General features: G+C 43.3%; 1 protein-coding gene across 2 annotated transcripts in view; it reads right to left on the minus strand.

The window, feature by feature from the left end:
- Positions 1–416: 416 nt before the first annotated feature.
- Positions 417–22665, minus strand: part of NLGN4X (neuroligin 4 X-linked) — a 321699-nt gene continuing 299450 nt past the window's right edge. For both annotated transcript variants that reach the window (XM_020285070.2, XM_020285072.2), the window contains exons 6-8: positions 19383–19568; positions 13826–14615; positions 417–5250 (exon numbers count right to left, since the gene is read on the minus strand). In XM_020285070.2, coding sequence (XP_020140659.1) covers positions 4401–5250; positions 13826–14615; positions 19383–19568 — 1826 coding nt within the window. In that variant the 3' untranslated portion in view covers positions 417–4400. The remainder of the gene's footprint in view (positions 5251–13825; positions 14616–19382; positions 19569–22665) is intronic.

Here is a 22665-nt window from a genome sequence, read left to right on the forward strand (position 1 = left end):
TTTAATGGAATTGTCGTCTTTAGGAATTTAAAGCACATTTATATCTGTAAGGGAGTTTAATGACTGTACACTCCTTTACACTCACTACATGTGAGTGTGAAGCATCCATACGTATTAATATACATGCATGTGTGTCTGTGTGTATATATTATGTAAACAGACACACATGTTTACATGTATAGCCATGTATCACTTAACAATGGGGGTATGTTAAGAAGAGTCGTGAGACAATTTTACCAGTGTGCAAACATCCTAGAGTGCACTTACCCAAACCTATATAGTGTAGCCCGCTACACACATAAGCTATATGGGGTAGCCTACTGCTCGTGGGCTGCACACCTGTGTAGCAGGTTACTGTACCGGAAACTGTAGGCAACTGTGACATGATGGGAAGTATTTGTGAATCTAAACATAGAAAAGCACAGTAAAAATGCAGTGTTATAATCTTATGAGAGCACCATCTATATAAGCTTGCCATTGGCCCAAACATGATTATACTGGGCACAGCAGTGTATACACACATATGTACATACTCCATACATGTGTGACTGTGTGTGTGAATACGACTATGTGCGTTCACAAGATGGCTTGAGACCAACCTCTGAAGAATGTAGGGGTTCAACTAGGACACGGAGTCTTGGTGTTCGCCATCTCTCTTTCTCTGATAGCTAGAGTTATCACGCCATGCAGGACTTTGGTTTAGAAATGTTGGCCCTATTAACTTCCAAGTGAGAAGACTGGGTGCTGAGAATGTGCTATCTTGTTTTGAATGTGAGTTCCCCCGCCCCCCGGGAGATCCAGGTTTCGAACTCTCAACATCTCCCATTTTAAAATGGGAGTAGCACAGGTGTGAGCCCCTTAGGGCTACTGTGAGTGTCAGCTGAGCTCACAGGTGGCCCCGTGCATGGGGAGGAACTGGCAAAGCAGCTCCCATTAGCATGAGAGTAATTTTCTGCCTCTTGAGTTTTAGTCAGTAGAATGTCTCACTGTCATGGGAAGATTTACTCAGATAAGGCTCTCTGTTTGAAAGCTTTAAGGCATTAGTATGTCAAACACAACTCAAAACACAGTGACTTAAGCATGGCCCGTAACGGAATAAATCGAAATATTCCATTTGAGGCAGCCTCTTTTTCTTGGGAGCTTCACCAACCAGAGTTTCCTTTTCCAAAATCGGGCCAGCAGGGCTTCCTCAATAGCTGCCTCCAAATTGTGCAGCAAGCCAAAGGTAAAGAAATCAATCTATTTCCAATTCAGTTTATCTCCTTACAGGCTAAGTCAGGTGTGCTATTTAGCTTTTACAATGTAAAAAGCATGTAACGAAGAAGAAGGGGGGGGAAAAGCAAATAAAACATACCACCTACAAAGAAAAGAACGGACGCATAATTATTTGCACAAAGCATTAGAAAATACTGTGATATTTTATTATTAAAAATGCTGCTGAAAAGTTTATACATATGTGTCCGGCCATATATATCTTCTATCATTACTTAAGGCAAAATCAAAAACAAAATTGCAAAATAATAACCCAAGGAACCATTAAACCCTGCGTGCCTTTGAAAATCAAGAATAAAAGCCTAGGAAAGTATTTTTTTTTTTCTTAATTTTTTTCCTCCTTTTTTTTCTTTTTTATAGATAGCAAGTATATTTTTTTTTCATAGAACTCTATGAAGATTCTATAACTTCTTTCCATGTAGAAATAAGATATCATTTAAGATGTATTAAATTGCTTTTGATCATAATCCTCTGTAAAAGCTAAAGTTATTTCACTTAACAAGAACCCTTTTTTTTTTTTTCGTTGCCCAAATGTCACAAGCCTGACGCGTTACTGTACATATTGCTAGCAGAAGACGACTAGAGATACTAAACAAGTACTGGAATTCACATTACAAACATACCGAACCAACAATGATGCCAGGCACCACTTCCTTTGTAGTTTGATGGAGAGCCTATTTTGTCATGGCCCAGCTAGGGTGATGATAGGAAGCCTGCAGAAATGGCCCAATAATAAGCTTTAGAACGTGATGACTTGGGAGCGGGATCTTACCCACGACACCTCCGAGGTGGGAAAGAAGTGATGCTTCATGTCTGCTAGGTTTGCGATCATGATATTTCACATAGTTATATACACAGAGAACCGCTCTCGAGTTTAAACCAAGATGTGGAACAGGATTTGGGGGCGGGGTTGGGTGGGGAAGCGGTTACGCATTTTTAAGAGCTCTCTTTTTTCCTAGAGGTCATGCTCAAACACTGATTATATCCCTACGGTTTTAGGGCAGGGATTCAGTAATCAAAGGTTGTTGTCATTGCAGAGGGGTGAGACACCTGTGCTCTCTCAGTTCGTGGAGAAAGCCCACCTAACCAAGGACACATCTAAGACCAACCATAAGCACAGCCCAGGGACGTCATCTTCAAATATCTTTGGCTTCCGTTTCTTGGTGATGCAGTGAATTTCGAAAGACAAACTATACAATAACCACTACTCTCGTGCTTCCTTCCGCCATGTTAACACTCAAAAATGTTTCGGAAAGAAATTTAGAAGGGGGGGATGATTAAATGACAAGCGTTTGGACAGGCCAATCTCCGACCCTCAGGAAATGGGAGAACCATTTCCACTGCCTCTCCTGACAGCAAAGTTATCCTCATTTCGCAGGAAACCCACCGCAAGGCACCTTCACATTCTGTCCCTTGCATTCCCTTTTCTTTCGCAATAGTCATGGTTTGGTGACGGATACACACATCCACAAAAGGTAATATTTTCAGACAAGCATATGTTTCATCCCATAAATGATATAAAACCATTTAAAAAAAAAAAAAGCCCTCACGTACTGATAAATAAGGGACTCAGTGCTTAAATTAAAAGGGGAAGACACATGCCTTCCTTCAATCTGATTAGCTAAGCTGAGCAGGTTGCTCAGCAGCCGAGCCCTCCTGCAGCTGCTGGGGAGACAGAGCCGTATTGACTCGGGGGCACGGCCCCACCAAAGGCGGGCTTTCTTCCCCTCTTGGCAGGGCCCCGGGGCTGGGAAGCAGCCCTTCCTAACCATATTCAAAGAGCCAAAAACTACAGAACAGGACTTGTATGTCTCTCTCCCCCTCTGCTGTTGCTTTGTGTGTGCCAGTCTCTGATTTGACAAGCTTTAGATACGTTCCACCTTGGGGACCCATCTGAGCGCTGCAATGTCATGAAGGCAAACACGCACGCACACACACACACACACACACACACACAAATATAAAAAATAAAAAAATTTTCCCCAAAACTACAGTCTCCCGAGAGTGCCGTCGCCCGCACCTGTGTAAACTTGAGAGTGGGGAATTCAGACAGGTCACGGGGGAGGGGCCGGGTCTCCCACACGAGGACATACCGTCGTCCCCACAAAAATGGAAATCCCACGTCTTTGTCTACCGCAAGTAATCGAGAAGAAAAGCCTCTTTTGTTGGGGAGGGAAGAGAGGTGATATGACTAATTGTGTGTGTGTGTGTGTGTGCGTATATATATATATATTTATATACATACAGAGCACAATGAAAAGCACAATCTTGCTAAAAGCTCTTTCAAACTGAAAACACCAATAAAAGCTTTTCTCTTTTTTTTCTATTTTTTCTCCCTGTGTGGGTATTTTTGTTTGTTTGTTTATTTCTTTAAACTCACAGCTATATACATTTTTATTTTATTTTATTTATTTATTTATTTTTTTTTTACAAAGTTTCTTAAATAGAGTTCAGGCTGGCAAAAAAAAAAAAAACATCTCTTTTTGCACCGAACCGTACGAATTTCACTGCATAGTCAATTCTTTAATTTTTAATAATAAAATTCTACTTTTTTTTTTTCTTCTCCCCCCTTCTCTCTGGAATACAGCTCCACATGCTGGGTAAAAGCCCATAGACTCTTTCTTCGCTTAAGCAGAGCCACCATCCATGGTGTGGTAGGTACATAAAGAAACCCTTTTTTTCCTTTTTTTTTTTTTCATAATTATAATTAAAAAATAGTAAGTGTCCGCTGACTGAGTTCCGGAAGGGTCAGCTGCTACCGTGAGAGACGGCTGGAAACACCCACGTCTTTGCAGTGGGGACGGCCCAGACGGGTCACACGAACCGTGCGTCGCTGCGGCGGCGCGGTTGGCGGAGATCGTAAAGCGAGTAATTGGAACAGAAATGTATGCCTTTCACATTTCGCAGGGTCGGAAGTTGATCTTGTCATACTGGGAAATGCCAACGGGGGTGTGGGGTGCGTCTGCAGGGTCGTGACGGTTGCCCTTTCCTTGTGCCAAGTCAGTGGGGCTGCGGACACGCGTGGTTTGGAGATGGGCGCTTTGTCTCTTTCTTCTGCGTTGCAGAGCGCAGGGGCTGCGGGAGGGAGGGAGGGAGGGCGCGCACGGGCGGGGAAGGGGACCGCAAAGCTATACCCTGGTGGTGGAGTGTCCGTGGGGCAAATTCGTACTGTTCTGGCCCCCGCTGAAGGTGTTGAAGGTGTGCAGCGGCTGCATGCCCGTCAGTGTGTTGGGGATCATGGTGATGGTGTTGGGCGTCATGAGCGGGATGTCGTCCGGGGAGCGGCGCAGCGTGAGCGTGTAGTCCGGCGGGCAGGTGAGCCGCAGCGTGTCGTGCGCCTGCAGAGACTCGCACTCGTGGTCGTGCTCCAGCTGCTTCATCTGCAGCGACATGATCTCCTCGTTCTGGATGTGCGCGATGTCGTTGGTCGTGTTCCTCTGCGGGCTGGGCCGCCGGTGCGTCTCGTGGCGCCTCTTGTCCTTCTTGTAGTACAGCGCGGCGAAGGCCAGGATGTTGAGGAAGAGGAGCGACGCCCCCACCGCGATGGTGACGCTCAGCTCGGTGGAGTAGTCCCGCTTGGTTTCGATGAGGACCGTGGTGTCCTCGGGCCCCGTCTTGTGCGGGTCCTTGGAGTGCTTGGGGTTGTTGGCGGGCGTGATGGCCGGGCGCTTGGTGGTCGGCCAGATCTTGGCCGGGGACCGCCGCGTGCCGTAGGGGAACGACGTCATGTCCGGCGGGGGCACCTTGGTGGTGGTGGAGACGTACTGGAAGATCTCGTTCAGGTTGTGCAGGTGAGGGACGAGCTCCAGCCAGAAAGCCACCTTGGTGGCCCGGTAGTGGTCTCTCACCCTGGGCTTGAGGCCGATGTGCAGGTACAGCTGGTCCTTGGGGTTGTACTTGGACCAGGCCACCTCCTCAAACCGGTTGGGCTTCGTATGGATGAACTTGGTGTCCTGAGGCACTGGCTGATTAGGGTCCCTGGAAAAACAAAGAAGAAAGAAAAAAAAAAAAAGAAAAGAAAAGAAAAGAAAAGAAAGGTCACACTCTTCCATATTTGATACGGACATCTCTCAATCCAATACATCAGGAAATTGCAATCCATTCATCGTACATATTTATCAATGAGCACGAAATATCCAAGCAGCAACAGGCACACTCAGCTTTGGCCCAAGATATGCCTACTACTTTTTTCTTTTTCTTTAAAAGCTTCTTTTTTTTATCTTAAATATGCTGGAATTATGGCATTTCCCATAACATGCCTACTATTTTTTTTTTAAATGTATCCAGTGATCTTCAACATTGAATGGGGGGCGGGAAGGAAAAATAAATGTCTCTAGGAAAATGTATCTCAAGTTCAACTCTTTTTCAGGGAAAAATCTCATCCAACAGGAAGTGATTTGCCCCAAGAGGATATTTGGGGATGCCTAGAGACATTTTTGGTTGCCATATATGCAGGATAGTCCTATGGGTGGCATAGGTCACAGATGATAAATGTCTTCCTGTGGACCAGGAGAGACCCCCGTTACAAACAAGTTTTCTAGCCCCAAATGTCAACAGCACTGAGGTTGCAAAATCCTGATTAAGAGGCTATTATTCAAAAAACTGGGCATTCTCTTTCTTGCTCAAGAATCGCTTCTGAAATAAATGAATAGGTGTTGCAGTTTTAACAGCTAAACTGTATATTGAAAATAAAATAAAAATAGGCTCTATAATTACAAAATGTCTGTGAGTAGACATATGCAGCTTGTTTTTGCTCTTTATTTGGAAGGGAAATACCTTCTGAAGACTGAGTTAGAAGATCAAAGAGCATTCCATTCACTGTAAGAAGTTCGGGGAAAATGGTACTTTCAGATATAGTGAAGTTAACATGTTTAGGATAAATAACACACCAGGCTTGGTGTGCTTGTTAACTATGACCCAGAGAATTATCTTATAATTATTTGCACAGCTGGGCACAGGAAGAAGAATGATTAGAATTTAGAGATAATCCAAAACACATAGAACTTTCAAACATCTTTGCAACCAAATCTTTTAAGACAATACCTCCCCTCCTAAAAAAGAGATACCAGATTCTCCTATCTTCCATTTTTTATGCTTGGTAAAGTGAGCTGTGAAGGAAATTTCATCTTCATGTTTATTTGTCATAAAAACAATTTGAGATTAGGCATGGTAAAATGTCACCCAGTGGTTGGCATTGAACATTTTGAAGGTGATGTGCAAACCTAAGCAAGAGGGGAGTTGCAACAGCCTGGTTAATACCTCCAGGTGTGCATTAAGGTGACTATTTTCTGGCAGGACTTTCATGAAATTGGCTCCCGCCATTGTGTATTTGCTTGCAAAGCAGAAGTTTGGGTGACCTCCTTGAAAGTCCTCCTTGAAGTTCTTGCTTCTACCTCATTGTTACCACACATGGTGCAGGATTCAAACAATATGCTTGACTTCACAGGTGCTCCAGGTGCTGAAGGAAAAGCTTTTCCCTTCAATCTGAGACAGTGGTGGGAAAATAAATCATGTCCACGTAGCTCTGCCTCTGTACAACTGTGAAATCTTGAGCAAGTTTCCTAACTCCTGCTGGCCTTACCTTACTCATCTGTATAGTAGATGAGATTATTAGGCTTGGAGGTAGGAGATGAAAGTTAAAAGATAAACTACAGCTGGGTGTAGTGGCTCACACCTGTAATCCCCACACTTTGGGAGGCCAAAGGATGAGGATTGTCTGAGGGCAGGATTTTGACACCAGCCTGAGCAAGAGGGAGACCCTGTTTCTATAAAAAAATTGAAAAATTAGCTGGGTGTAGTGGTGCACACACTTGTAGTCCCTGCTTACTCAGGAAGCTAAGGCAGGAAGATCACTTGAGCCCAGGAGTTAGAGGTTACAGTGAGCTGTGATGACACCACTGCACTCCAGCCTGGGTGACAGAGTGAGACTCTGTCTCATTAAAAAAATAAAAAAATAAAATAAATAAAAAGATGTCTACAAAATGCCTGCCATATGGTAAGAATTCAAGAAATATTATCCCCTTTCTTCCAATATATGAATTAGAACACCTATAATATTGCCAGGGAGGAAGGACTATAAAATAGTATGCTGTATTTCATACAATATACTGTACACTGTATATTGTATCCTGTGTGTAGTGTATACAAGTATACACTGTATATTTATACCATATAAAAGTATGCCACAGTTTATACAGTAAACTAATGGTATATTATATACAGTACATATGTGTATATGTGTGTATCTATGTATCTAGATAGATAGATGAGTTATATTTTGTTACAGAAGGAACACTACATTTACCTGTACCTTTTAACTAACTACACACTGCTGTGCTTTTATTTTACTAAATAAGACAAACAAAAATCCTTGTATCATGAGCTTTGCTATTTATTTATAAACATGAATACATTTGAAAATAATCTGCTTTTTATTTATTATTTATGCATTCTTATATGGTATTTAGAAAAATTATGAATTCAAAGTAGTACCTCAAGTTTCTTTTATTCAAGCCTTCTGAAATAATGTTTAAACTGTTTCCACTTACTGTGTCTAAAGAAATAAATTCCTCTACACACAATAGAAAATACAAATACATGTTTTAGGGAAAAAATCCTATTTAAGTGGAATCATGATGGAAATATTTTTATTGTTCTTAAAGAAATGGAAGGGAGTGAGGAGTCCTACTTTTTCTTCATTGCTCTGATTTTACTGAATCGGGTCTATTAGATTTGTAGACCTTTTATTAAGCCTCGGGCATCTAAGAAAAAGAGTATTCTGTTCATGTTGGCTCCTAGGCTATTCTTGAAGGAATTTGGTGTACATTTGAAAGGTAAAAAAAAAAAAAAAAAAAAAAGCCACATTTGTATTGTTCTCTAAGAATAAAGCAGAGGATTTGGGAAATCCAGATAAGTAAGCTTTAGCCTGATACGATCAGTCTATTAAAGTTCTTGGAGATGCACAGTCAGAATTCTTAAAGCAAGAAAAACTCGTGGAGATTATGAGAACCGAAGCCATTCTCTCTTGGCAAACACTCCAGAGACAGTGAGATTTGTAGGTGGGATACCAGCGTTTCATTTTTTTTTTTTAGAATTTGCTTCGGCATAAGAAGTGTTTTAATTCCTGTGAGTAAAATTGAAGATTATAACGATTAAGGATAAAAACACAGTCTTGTCTCTCTAGTAAAAGACTCAAAGCATACCGTGTATTATATTCCCCAACACCTAACACATAAAATTCTGCCTGTCCTATTTTATTTGAGACACAGTACTGGGAGCGGATAGTCAAGTGTTATACACTAAGGTCCTCTGGTTCATTTCGTTAGCCAGAGATAGACGCAGGGTTATTTTTTTCTGTAAAAATGTCAGCGAAACCTCTCATCTGCTCCTTTCTTTAGGTCATGTAAGCTTTCCTTACACCTAAAACCTTGTCCAAGTCAACTCTGTTATGAGACTAGTATTTTCCGTGGGACTCCAGTGAGTCCTCCCGGGTTCCAAGTGGGGCTGTTCATTCATTCAGCTTAAAATACCTTTTGGTAAAAAAAAATATATATATATATATCACTTTTAAAACCAGATTAATGTAGCGACTCTTTCTAACCCATCTTTGCTAAATGCCTCATTCCCTCTTTCTTTCCCCCAAAAGCTCGGCAATGGTTGATGAAAAATTAATCCTAGGATATCAGCAAATTCCAAAGTAGAGATAGCTTTCGAAGCAATCCACAGATACGAACCATTCCACCACACTGACACCAGACTTGCAGAAACAAAGTAAAAAAATCAAAATGTGTGTTGTTTTTCTTCGCCTTGACAGAGCTCTCTTCCTATTTCTGAATTCCAAGAGCACATAAGGTCTTCAATATATAACCAGTTGTTTGATTGTTTAAAGTGCTGCTCTTCGTTATATCTTGTGTAGACACTAGTTTCCCTAACTCCCTTTTATCTACGTCTTTCCACACAGAAATCAAACCGAGTTAGTCCTTGATGACTGAGCACCTGAGTGTGAGTGACCAGGTAGGACAAGCCACTTTCTTCCTCTTCCTAAAAAATATTTTACAGGAAAATGATTTTAATTCTCTGCAACGCTTTCCAAACTTTGGAGTTGCTTTTCGTTTTTCCTTAACATTGTTTCTCATTTACAAAAACGTTTGAAATCTGCCTATTTCTAGAATGCCACCTCGTGTTTGGGCTTACATGGCTGTCTTCCAGCGAGACTTTAGTCCCCTCACCTGGGGCATTGAAACAGCTCTAGCTATAGGGAAATGTCCCTTAGGCACGTGTCTGAGAGTTTATTAATACTTCCCCATTAGAAATACAAAGAAAGAAATGGCAAGGGCCACTTATGGCCTTGCCATTCATAGATTGTCAATATCTTGTCTCAGTCAGGGTATTCGAGGTTTAGAGGCTCACTGGGAACTTTGTCTTCATTTCTACCACGCATGCATGCTGCCTTTCTATGACAGGAGAGCCCTCTCTCGTAATGCCGTCGTGCAAACATGTTGATAACATGATGGTTTGCAAGCATAGATCCAAATGTCCCTCCTTCCCTCCTTCCTTCCTTCCTTCCTTCCTTCTCTTCTTCCTCCTGCTCTCCTTTCCTTCCTTCCTTCCTTCCTTCCTTCCTTCCTTCCTTCCTTCCTTCCTTCCTTCCTTCCTTCCTTCCCTTCTTCCTCCTGCTCTCCTTTCCTTCCTTCCTTTTATCCTTCCTACCCTCCCTCTTTCCCTCCCTCCTTCCTTTCTTCCATTCTTTTCCCCTGCACACACACCCAAGACAATTTTTCTGTGCTCACCCAAAACCAAAAAGTTGGCATGCCATATATATATATATATAGCTTCCAACCTAGACTGAGGATCAGAACTGCTTGCTTTTTGCAATATCTTTAAAGAAGCAGCAAAGTACCAACCACTCTATCTGGGCAAACCCACGACCTATTAGGAAGACCAGGCTGCTGTGTGTGGGTGCACGGGGGTTGAAGTTCAACCACATAAGAATGGAGAAGCACGTCCTGGGGCAGCAGAATACCTCAGAATTGTTTTGTGACAGACATGTTACAAGCTGTTCTTCTTACCCAACCCTGCCTTTGCAGTGCATAAAAGGGAACAGCGATGGCATGCAATGCTATCCTGTCCTGTTCTGTGGGTCACTGTCTGAGAGTGTTCCCTACAGAGCAGAGTTCAACAGGGCAGCTCACACAATGACAACGCATGGTGTGTCCTAGACATCTTCCCTAACGGTGCCGTTCTTGTCCATCCTCCTCACCTGGAACAGTGAAGAGGCCTTTCGGTGACCAGGGAATTTTCCTCTGCATGGGACTGACCACATCACTCAACTAAAAATGAACAAATAACTAGCAGCTACCTCTTAAGCCATTCATGAACAAACACCTACACCACTACACTCTGCTCAATGGCAAAATGCCCCGTATTTTGGTTCAACCAGCCGCTGCTGAAATGGGGTCACCTAAGCTATTTACATTTGAAATCAAACTTTGAATTTCACCTGAGTTGTGAAGTTCTCAGCAACTTCCTTGAAGAACCATTTGAGTCATCCTAATGACATTTCACATGAATTTTAAAAAATTAACTGCTTTAATATACTCTGAAGGGTTATTTCAGTTCTACCTCACGCGGTCTGAAGAAACAAAAATAGCTCCTGTTTGGACAAAGTCCAGGTGCTTCAGACTGACATTCAGGGCTCTGGTTACCTCAGTGAAATCTCTGCCTGGAACCTTTGAGTCCAGAAGGATCGGAGCTGTCTGTCCTCGTTCAAGTGCTTGTTGCAGAGAGTATTTTCAATGCTCTCTGACTTTGATGATGTCTTGGTAAAAAGCAGCCATTTGGTTCTAGAAGTTCATTATTACCTCATAGAACTAATTAATTGCATTTATTTCTTTCCTTCTCTCCTTCCTTCCCTCCTATTTATTTCCTTTCCCCTCCCTCCCTCCCTCCCTTCCTTCCTTCCTTCCTTCCTTCCTTCCTTCCTTCCTTCCTTCCTTCCTTCCTTCCTTCCTTCCTTCCTTCCTTCCTTCCTTCCTTCCTCCCTCCTTCCTTTCTAGGAGAGACCCAGCCTCAGACTCATAGCTTCTTTAGGCAGGAGGAGCTAATGAGAATTTAATATTAATAGCATTATTTCAGCCTCACTATGTTTTTAATAATTCCATAACATGTATGATGGATGATTCTAGCTTTGCACTTAAACAAATCATATAATGTTTATTTTCGAAACATGTAAAAGGGGAAAAAGTGGTTTGATGAAAGTCAGTAAAAAGAATGTGTCTAGATGTGAAGTAAGTAATGCATTTGGATGCTGAGGTAGTGAAGACTGATTGGCTATGGCTTGGGGAACCCGCATGGAAGTCTTTATGCTTCAAGAGATTGAAAATCTTTGCAAGGACAGACACTGCCTGTCTTGGTGCTATGACAAAAAGGCATGGGTTTCTCCTTCCCAACGAGTTACATGGATTGAATCGCATCATCCCCAAATTAAAATACACTGAAGTCCTACCCCAGCACTGCACAGTGGAAACTTATTTGGCAAGAGGGTCATTGCAGAAATGATTAGCCAAGTTAAGCTGAGGTCACACTGGAGGAGGGTGGGCTCCTTAATTTAATATGTCAGTTTCCCTTATTAAGAAGACAGTCTTGTGGAGACAGACACCCAGTCCATGTCATGGTGGAGGCAGGACTGGGGCAATGCATCTGCAAACCAAGGAATGACAAAGATTCCCAGCAAACCACCGGAAGCTAAGAAAAAGCTTGCAAGTCTTCCCTTACAGTTTTCGTAGGGAGCTCGGCCATGCCAATACCTTTGTTTGGAAATTCTACTCCCCTGAACCGTGAGATGATAGATTTCTATTGTTTTAAGCTACTCAGTTTTGGCGAATCCACCACAGCAGCGCCAAGAAACTAATAAACAAGGTCGACTTAAAAACACTTTGGTTTCAATCATTTCCTCGCCCAGGACAGAACCTTTAGGTGACAGGCAAGCATCTCCATCAACTGTTGCAACCTCCGCCCTTCCCCAGGGCCCTCTAGCTAGCCTTTCTAAGGCCACATGTACAAAGTCTGAGCTTGGGAAGTTCGTGTCCATAGAATTCCTTTTCCGCTCCATAAACACGCCATACTTTGGCTAAGAGCACAAAGCATTTTTAAACCACTCCCTGCCCTCCCCCCCAAAAAAACTTGCAATTCTTGTAAAAAATGATACCTACTAAACCCCTCAGCACTGGAAACTTTGGCAACCCCAAATTCTCTTAGCAGGTACTGCCTCAGTCTCGTGCACTGAAGGCTGCTGCAGCCTGGGAGCTTGACTCTGGCACTTGGGGTCACATGGGAAGCGTTACCCCCACTCCCCGACACACGTAGCTTCATTTTTAATTCAGTGCAAGGGGCTCCCAAGGTTATCGACAGCAGCCCAGGCAGGTAGAACAGAAGGCTGTCTTGTTAATTTACACAATCACGTTACTACGCAAGGGAAAGTGAAAAGATGTCACGATGTTTGCAGCTACTTAAGAGGTGCTGGAGTCTTTACTCTCAGTGTTTGCTGAGAATCTGCTCAACAGAATATTGGAAGGCTCTGTTGTTTGTGTGCTTTTAGTATTCTGCATTTTCTACTATACACAGGCCAATGGGCGAGCTTCCCTTTGAGATATACATATGCGTGTGTCTACAGCAACATGACATATCTCTTCATTTTTATTTCAGTGCAAGAAGCTCTCAAGGTTAACAACAGTACATGCAGGTAGAAGAAAATGATGCCTCATTAATTCCCACGGTTATGTTATTAGACCAGAGAAAGTGAAAAGATGCCATGTATCTATAGCAATATGATATATATTCATACATTTCATTTGTTTTACATATATATATATAGCAAAGGAAATATACATATTAAATATAGAACTACATAAAGATAATATATCAAATATATATAATTTATAGAGAGAGATACACTGAACATACATATAATCTATATATAGAGAAACATATACTTATACTCTCTATAATTATTATGAGACGTTTTTCATCCTTATGGCTACCCAGTCAGTACAATCCCCCCTGTGGTGCATGTGCTTTGATACCTTACAATGTAACAGATGAAACGAGGTCACGGTTTGACTTGAAACCCTGTGGTCCACTTTTACTGCAACAGCCGAATATATATATCAACCCTGCCCCAGCAGGTAGGGGCTACAGAATTTCCAGTATGCAGCTAGCACTCTGGTCAAATCTGGCTTGAGGTAAAACACTTCAGGAAAAAAGGGAAAAAAAAATCCAACAAGAACAGCAACAAAAAAACGAGTTCCCATAGATGCCCTTGGAGTGCATGTGTGTGTGTGTGCGTGTGCATGTATGTCTTTATGTGTGCACCTGTATGTGCATGTGTGCATATTTGCATGTATGTGTGCATGTATGTGTGTGCATTTGTGCGTGTGTATGCATGTGTATATGCATGCACACCTGCCCGGGACATCTCGCTCCATCACAGCAACCACACCTGTACCGAGTGACCAAACAGGCAAGGAAGAGGACCCGGGCGTAAGCGAAAACATACCCGGTTTTGGCAAAGTTGGTCCAGTAGGTCATGACCACAGCGCTGAGCATCACGTCGTTCTTGGAGAAGTTACAGCTGAAGAGCTCCGTGGGCCCGATCATGGGGATGCCGAAGACGTAGGGCACTTCGTCCCCGTGGGCCGAGTCTGCCCAGCTGGGCTTCATCTCGCTCTGGCAGTGGTGGTAGAAGGCGTAGAAGTAGGTGGGCGAGCCGTACTGGGCGTGCAGGTCCGCGGTGGCCACCGCGGGGGCCACCCACTGGTGGTCCGTGAAGAGAGCCACCAGGGTTTTCCGCCTGGTCTCCGGGTTCTCCTTGTCCGCCCAGTCCGTGTACATGAACTTGATGGTCTCCCTCAGGGTGTCCTTGCCCTCGGGGTAGCCGTACAGGTTGTCCACGAAGTTGGACACGGAGAAGTCAAAGTCGTTGGGCGTCACGCCGTCCTCGTTGTCCACGATGCCGTCCACGAACTTCAGGCCCTCGCCCTGGTTGACGCCCAGCATGATGTCGTAGTTGAGGAACTCGCCCTGCTCCATGAGGATCTGCGGGTCGTCGGGGATGACGTCACCGTCGATGACGGGGCCGAAGGCTATGTGGTACGTGGCCGGGGTGATGGCCTGCTGAATGAGCTCCTTGTAGTTCTTGTTCCGCAGGCATTCCACCATGTCGGTGGTGTCCAGCATGTTGCAGCCCACTTTGTCTGCCAATATCCGAGTGTACTTGGCAGGCTGGTAGTTCACCGCCCAGCTGGACAAGGCCGTGCCGCTCTGGATGATGGCCTTCTGGAACAGACCTGCAGGTGCGAAATTGTGGGCATGCAAATGAAAACCCGCACGAGAGAACAGCAGCTTTGAGCGAGCAAAGAAGGCTCCGATTGTCTCTCTGGCTTGTGAATTTGTGGCTATATACTGCATTCAGCTCCCTCAGCCTCTCTTTCACACATTCCCAGTTCGTTTCCCCTTTCCCCCGCTCCCCCTGGGCATTCCTTTTAGGGGGTGTTATCCTACACACACACACACAGAACGGAATTTTAGAAAATGCAACCATACACCCAGCAAACACCTTTCTTGCAGCAGTGAAAAAAAAATATATGTATATGCACTTGCTCTTGCTTCCATAATGTAGCGTGGTTTTGGCTTCCTTGGTTTCAGAGGGCGTAAGTAAAACCGCTCAGAGAAACTGCATTCTCCATTCCCCCCAAAAAACATGCTTTGCAAGAGGGCAGAGGACCCTTTGTCTCACAAGCAAAACCAGGGACCCCTTCATTGCGGCAAAGAGAAATCCACCTGAATCAACTTCAGACTGCTAACTAAGGAAGGCATTTTTATAGTTCTGCCCTCAGTCTAATGAAGATATTAGGAATTTAAAATTAAAATGCATTAATTAAATGAGCTATGCCTAAAGAAAATTCTCAATTGAGTACTCAACTAACAAGCACTTAAAGAAAAAAAAAAAAACAACACTCATTTTAAAACTGCACCCACTCAAAACCCAGAGTTTTATGTGTTTTATTCTGCCACACTTTTTGTGTTTCGTGTGAATCGTGTTTCACTTGATTTATTTTTTTCTGTCTTTTCATTAAATACACAATGTCTATCAGTAAGAAAATATTTATGACTATGTGTTGTATTATTACTAGCTTGCGTATCTGTCTCTTTCATTGTATTGTGAATGTCTTCAGTACATGGAGTTTATTAATCGTTTTTATCTCTAGTAACTATGGCTGTATCTGCCACATTTTAAAAATGTCCCCTTTGGTGAGAAACTTGAAAAAGCTCGGGCAATTTTAGGAGCAAAATTCTGTGTAGTTCAACATTTTCCATGAGTTCTGTGTACTGCATGGATGTCCAGAAGTATAAAGTCTCTATTTTTAACCAGGACAGGACAAGAGCTGGGGGGGTAGCGTGAAAATCGCGGCGTTCTATTTACGACATCTTCCTGCTGTTTCTGTGAATTCCAGTGTGAGTTTGGCACCAAAGAATAAAGCATTCAGCTGTGAGTCCAGAAGTTCATGCCCTGTCAATTTTTAAGGTCACGTAAGCAGTCAAATAGGAGGAAAATATGATTGTAATCGGGAAGATGTGATTTTAAAGATTGGACAATTGCCCAGAGATGACATACAAAACGGAGACGTTAAACCCATCTGGCTTTGCCCAGTATGTCATGAAAGCCACTTTGAGTGCATTTCCATCAGAAATGGGCAAGTATTGACTTGAGTGTTTAGCTCTAAATATTATTTTAAAGCACCCACAGAAAACATCGTCAGTATTTGATCTGAGACTTCCGTATGTTAAAGCAGTCACAATTAGAGAAAATGCTGCTAGATGTTCTTTTTTTATTCACTTGTCACAAGGACGGGTAATAATTTAGGTAGCAGTGTATATATAAGTTATATATATATATATATATATATATACACACACATATATATATGTGTATATATATAATACTTATTTGTATGCTATGGAAGTAATCTATTGATAATATGCAAAAAATTATATAAAGAAAAACATCACTGCAATTCATACTTTAAAACAGAAGTTACCTTAGCTCAATGAGTCAGCTAGGAATTAGTCTAATTTTTTCTTAGCTTCTCCCCACACCCCAGCCCAAAAGTCTGTTTTGCATAACTGTCCACAATATATGCATAGCTGTCTGTGTTTTTCAAGTTGTTGTATATCTTAGATGCAAGTCTCAAATTATTGTTCTTTTGAGTAAATATGCATGGTTCCTTTTCTTTTTTAGTCTTTTTGCACTTTTAGCTTTTCATTTCATTCTTAGCTGTTGGTAATAATAATAAAATTATCTCTTTCCACGTGCGATCTGATTTTATTAGACTGGATAACTAGACAAGGAATTCCTAAGTCTGGGCATTTTCGGTAATTCTGGATGATACTGCTGGGTTGTTTGGAAGAGCCGCCTTGCAGAACCAGCCGGTGCAAATTGCTACAGCGAATAATCATTTCTAATCTGCTCCTTTAAACAATTAACACGCTTCCTCTAATGAGCTTGGCTGTCATGTGTTTGGTCAATTGCAAAGTTGATCCTCACTGTTTTCTAAATCCTGAACTGTGATTCTATGGATTGAGAAAAGGGGAAACCTAGATATGTTCTAAAATGCCAGAGGAAATTATCAGACAAATGATTGATCAGATTATTCACTTTTTTAAAAAAAAATAAAGAGTTAACATAAATGTGAACCTTCCGTCTATCCCTAGCTGGCATTGGTAAGAGGTGAAAGGCCCTTTTGTTTCATAGGCAAAGCATCATGAAATAAAGAATTAAGGAATTCAGATTTCAGAGGACTTAGAAATCCTCCACAATCCTATCTTATTAATGAAGATATTGAGGGGACATAAAGATTCAGCAACTCGACCATGGTGATATAGGAAATCAAGAAAATAATGTAATGCCATCACAAAACATAGTGGCACCTTCTTTAAAAAAATATATATATATATGTATATATATATATATATATATATATATATATATATATATATATATATATAGGCTGGGCGCGGTGGCTCACGCCTGTAATCCTAACACTCTGGGAGGCCGAGGTGGGCGGATCGTTTGAGCTCAGGAGTTCGAGACCAGCCTGAGCAACAGCAAGACTCCATCTCTACTAAAAATTAGAAAGAAATTAGCTGGACAACTAAAAATATATAGAAAAAAAAATTAGCCGGGCATGGTGGTGCACGCCTGTAGTCCCAGCTACTCGGGAGGCTGAGGCAGGAGGATCACTCAAGTCCAAGAGTCTGAGGTTGCTGTGAGCTAAGCTGACGCCACGGCACTCATCCTCGCCCGGGCAACAGAGTGAGACTCTGCCTCAAAAAAATACATATATATTTATGCGTCCTGAAGTTGCTTTAAAGAAAGGTACTGTGAGATAACTTGAAAGAAAAAATTCAAGTTTTGAGTACTTTGGGCATAAACGGTTCAACTTGGTATGGTGTGATCCGTAAGCCACCCTGATGACACAAAATGTCATGTGATGATTTAGGTGGTTCTTATAAATATTGATTGTGCATGGCCAGGTGATCCAGAGCTGGGCCAGCTTTGCAGATGGTCCTGCTCCTCTCTTTGCAGCCACAGCCCTGAAGTCACTACCCTGCTCTGATTCCTGTGGACCTCTCTTTCGAATGTCTCATGTGATGTTGCTGGGAGCCCCCTCCCCAGTGTGCAGCAGGGAATCCCACTGAGCAAGTCTCTGGGAGAAGCCTCAGGCTCCAGGGCAGGGAGGAGGGGGGTGCTGGGAGTGCTGAATACTCCTCCCAATTTACGTCTGTTTGGGCATCACGACACGCATGTGTTTTGCAGTTGCCTTTCTTGTGCTTGGCCATGAGCCGTTTCCCCTGGCTATAAGCAGGGCACCCGGGAGGGTCTGAGACATCTACCAGGAGAGGCAGCGGGAAAGCAACCTGTGGACCCTTCCAAGAGCCTTGGGCTAACCTCACCCAGCACGGCCCTCAGGTCCCTGTGCACCTAATTTCCAGAGAGATATCTGCAGTTGAGAGAGAGAGAGAGAGACAGAGAGAGAGGGAGAGAGACAGAGGGGGAAAGGCAGAGGGAGAGGGTGAAAGAGATGTAGAGAAATGAAGAGAGGAAAAAAAGGAGAAAGAGATGAAGAGACAGGGAGAGAAAGAGAGAGACCACTCTTCTAGGTAATCTACTTCTGCACAGATGCACCATGCTTTTTTTTTTTTTTTTTTTTTTTTTTTTTGAGACAGAGTCTCACTCTGTTGTCCGAGCTAGAGTTCGTGGTGTCAGTCTAGCTCACAGCAACCTCAAACTCCTGGGCTCAAGCCATCCTCCTACCTCAGCCTCCCTAGTAGCTGGGACTACAGGCATGCACCACCATGCCTGGCTAATTTTTTATATATATTTTTAGTTTTCCAGCTAATTTCTTTCTATTTTCAGTGGAGACAGGGTCTCGCTCTTGCTCAGGCTTGTTTCGAACTCTTCACCTTGAGCGATCCTCCCGCCTCGGCCTCCCAGAGTGCTAGGATGACAGGCGTGAGCCACCACGCCCGGCCACCATGCTCTTAACGTTTGCATGAGACTCAAAGAATCACCATGAATTAGAGAAGTGACTTTCTCGAAAGCACATCGCTAAAAGCCCTGTTGAGTATGAAATCTACAAATCTGCCTGCGACATCGACCCTCTGTCTCTCTCTGACATCACTTCCACCACGTTTAAATTAGAAGTCGGTACAATTTCGAGTGGGCCAAAATGAAGTCTGAATGGCAAAGGACACAAGGGCCTCGGGGCTTCTGAAGACGTTATTTTGTCATCATCGTGGTTCACCGACATCTAGTTGTCCTGAATTTACATTAGGAGAAATGAAATAGTGTACACGCGGAAAGAAGGCTGAGTTGAAGGCAGAGAAGATGGGTGTGTGCAACCTCGGGGGGTGGGGTGGGGGTGGGGGGCTTTTGTTGAGGTTTTCAGAGAGACTTTGGGCAACCCGGCCATGCACCCGGGATGCGAACACAGTGAGTGTTCATTTCCCGGTTCAGGGGTTCTGCCCACCCACTCCCGGGACACCTTTGTTACCTTCTGAATAGTGTGATAAGGTCAGCAGGCTGACACAGGAGGCCCCGGCCCCGGAGCCAAAGATGGTCACTCTCTTGGGGTCCCCACCAAAGGCTCCCACATTCTCCTCGATCCACCGCAAGGCCTGGATCTGGTCCAGAAGCCCATAGTTGCCTTTCGCCGCCTGGTCGCCGGTGCTTAAGAACCCTGCAAGAGAACACAGGATATTTTGGGGGGTTGTCAACTGTAAGATGCACGGGTACCATCTCTGCTCATTGAAAAGATGTCTCGCGGTTTATCTTGTTCTTTCTTTCCCTACCTACCAAGCCCCCATGAATTGGAGCAGGGGTGCCCAACCTGTGGTGAGTTGTATAATTAATTATTTCATCACATATTACAATGTAATAGTAATAGAAATAAAGTTCACACTACAGGTAATAATGCACTTGAATTATCCCCAAACCATCCCCCTCACCTCCTGGGTTGGTGGAAAAATTGTCTTCCATGAAAACCGTCCCTCGAGCCAAAAAGGTTGGGGACTGCTTATTTAGAGGAAATAGCAGAAAAAATATTTTGTGGCAGAGAGCATCATATTATATAAATAATGGTAGTTGTTGGGTTGACATTATGATAAAAACATGTCATCCGTGAGTATGTATATATGGGCTCATGGCGAAGGTGAAATTAATCTAAAATATTTATAACATGAAGCAACCCCAGGAGATTTTATAAATTTCGCTGGAGTCAAGCTGTCATCCCTGTGCGCATTTCATTGCCTTTGAGAAATGCAACAGGTTCCTACAAGGTATTTTTCAGGGCAGTAAGAATGTGTGTGTGCTCGCATGGGTGCATGTGTCTAAAAGTTTGTGCCACTTATACGAAAACAGTGCGCGTCAGTTTTTCCCATTGGGTTTGTTTTTAGTATATTAAATTTACTCATTTTAATGCTTACAAATCAAAGTCAATTACAGCCATCAGCGGACCCCGCTCTTAAATAGCCTCGTATGCACCTCTATTTCTCTATATAGCAAAAATATTAGTTACACACAAAAGATATAACTCTTTACCCTCAGCCCCAAGCCACTGCATATTCAAATGTCCCCAACTGTCCCCCAAACATCATGAACTGGGTCCTTCTTATTTTACAAAGAAGCAGGAAGTTGAGGATCTACGTTTAGCTGAAGGTATCAACTTCTTACCTCCCCCTTACAAGTTGCAATAAGGCAATTCTGATTTTTACTGTAGCAAAGTGATCAGTTACTGTCTCACGTGCTGTTCCTTCCATGTTGCAAAATAGCTTGACGTGGGAAAAAATAACAACTGCTGTGCTCTGATGTTTTGAAGTCTTTCTTTTTTTTTTTTTTTTTTTTTGTGGGAAACCACACAGCCTCCTACTCAGATTCAAAACTGCGATTACTTTGTAAAGCATCCTGCAAGTTTAATTTGACACACACGCTTTAATCCAAGTTTATGTCCAGATCTGTACTGGATACGCCTCCCGAAAGAAAATGAGAAGAAACAAAGAAGTGTTAAAAAAAAAGGTTTTTAACCCCGTTCATATTCTCAGCTGAGCCTCCCACAAATATCCAACACTGATACGTGTCGTTTCTTTTTTCCAAGAGCCATGTCATGCGCTCACTTCAATGAATGCCTATTATGTGATTGCAGTCACCTGCACTCGTGTTCACTGGAAGACAAATTGATTCAAGCCCTAAAATGACGTAAGTAAAACCAACTCCTTCAAACCGCATCCCTCCCCGAAGCTGACAGCATGCCAAAGAGCAACTGTGTGCCGGCTTCCACGTTTTAGAACGAAACGAGGAAAGCAAAGCAGGGGACTGCAAAGGGACTGAGCCAGCTAGCTTCTCCCCACGAGCTTTATCCTGAGCACCTGCGGAAAAATGCACTCTTGGAGCCAGAAGAGGGGGGATCAGAAATGAATGGCCTGGCTCAGAGGAAGCTGCAGGATGGCTTTTTGTTCTAAAATGACAAAAAATAAAAAAACCCTCCAAGCTTGACTTGGGACTCACCATGCCCTGTACCTACAGATTGAGGCAACGTCACGAATGCAAGCTTGCACACTTCAGACACATCCCACAATCGCCGGCCTCTCTGACATTCTGAGGGATTTGATGTGAGATGAGCTTTGATGAGTGTTCAGACATTACCCAACCCCCACTTATTTAATTAGCGATCACTAATTAGTGTTTCGTGCCCAAAACTTTCTGCAACACCTGCATTCATCGCTAAACCATTTTGCACAGTCGCTCACAAAAGGACTCACACTTTGCTTGGGAGAAAAAGGCCCTTTCATGCAGCGTATCCATGACAATGGGTAACAGTGCCAGCTTAGGTGCCCCGCGCTGACCGTAAGGCAATGCTGTCTTCCCCTGTTAATGAAGAGGCAATTAATTCCTAAGGCTCAAGTAATTTTCTGGCAGAAGTATTCTGTCTTTAACACATCTTTCTTCACTTGCCTCTCTCCCTTCCTCGTTTCTTGCAGAATGACCTCTTTGCTTACTTTGTTTCTCCCGGAATGTACGACACATGGTTAAAGCAATCACAGACCACACTTCCATCGGAAACCTTCCCTCCCTGGCAAAACGTGACTGCTGTAACCTCTCCAACGGCAGGCTCATGAATACCCCCGGCTTTCAAGAAAATCTTAGTTCTTCTAGCAGCGTTTCCTATTGCGTAGTTTGATCTTTGCAATGTTGAATTCCTCCCCAAGGTCCTACAGAGCGGGCTGAGGGAAACAGCTATCCACGCGTCTCCAGGGTTTAACAAATGAACGTGGGTTTTTTTTGACAGTGGTGTTGCCATAGTGTCTCCCATGACATCTTCAGAATTTATTACAATATGAAGGGATTTCTTTTTTTCCTCTTCTAATTTAAACTATCAACAGAGGAGGTCCTGCTTCTGGGAGAGAACGAATGCAAACACTTTTATTTTCTTTACAAGAGGACACTGCTTTCATATTCTGAGTGTCAGACCACAGTGTGTCCTATAACTCAAACTTAAGATGCGTGTGGGTTGGGAGGCCGCAGCGGGCGGATCGCTCGAGGTCAGGAGTTCAAAACCAGCCTGAGCAAGAGCGAGACCCCGTCTCTACTATAAACAGAAATAAATTAATTGGCCAACTAATATATATAGAAAAAATTAGCCGGGCATGGTGGCGCATGCCTGTAGTCCCAGCCACTCAGGATGCTGAGTCAGAAGGATTGCTTGAGCCCAGGAGTTTGAGGTTGCTGTGAGCTAGGCTGGTGCCACGGCACTCACTCTAGCCTGGGCAACAAAGCAAGAC

The sequence above is a fragment of the Microcebus murinus genome, chromosome X (assembly GCF_040939455.1).
Source record: "Microcebus murinus isolate Inina chromosome X, M.murinus_Inina_mat1.0, whole genome shotgun sequence".
In the NCBI taxonomy this organism is placed as follows: Eukaryota; Metazoa; Chordata; class Mammalia; order Primates; family Cheirogaleidae; genus Microcebus; species Microcebus murinus.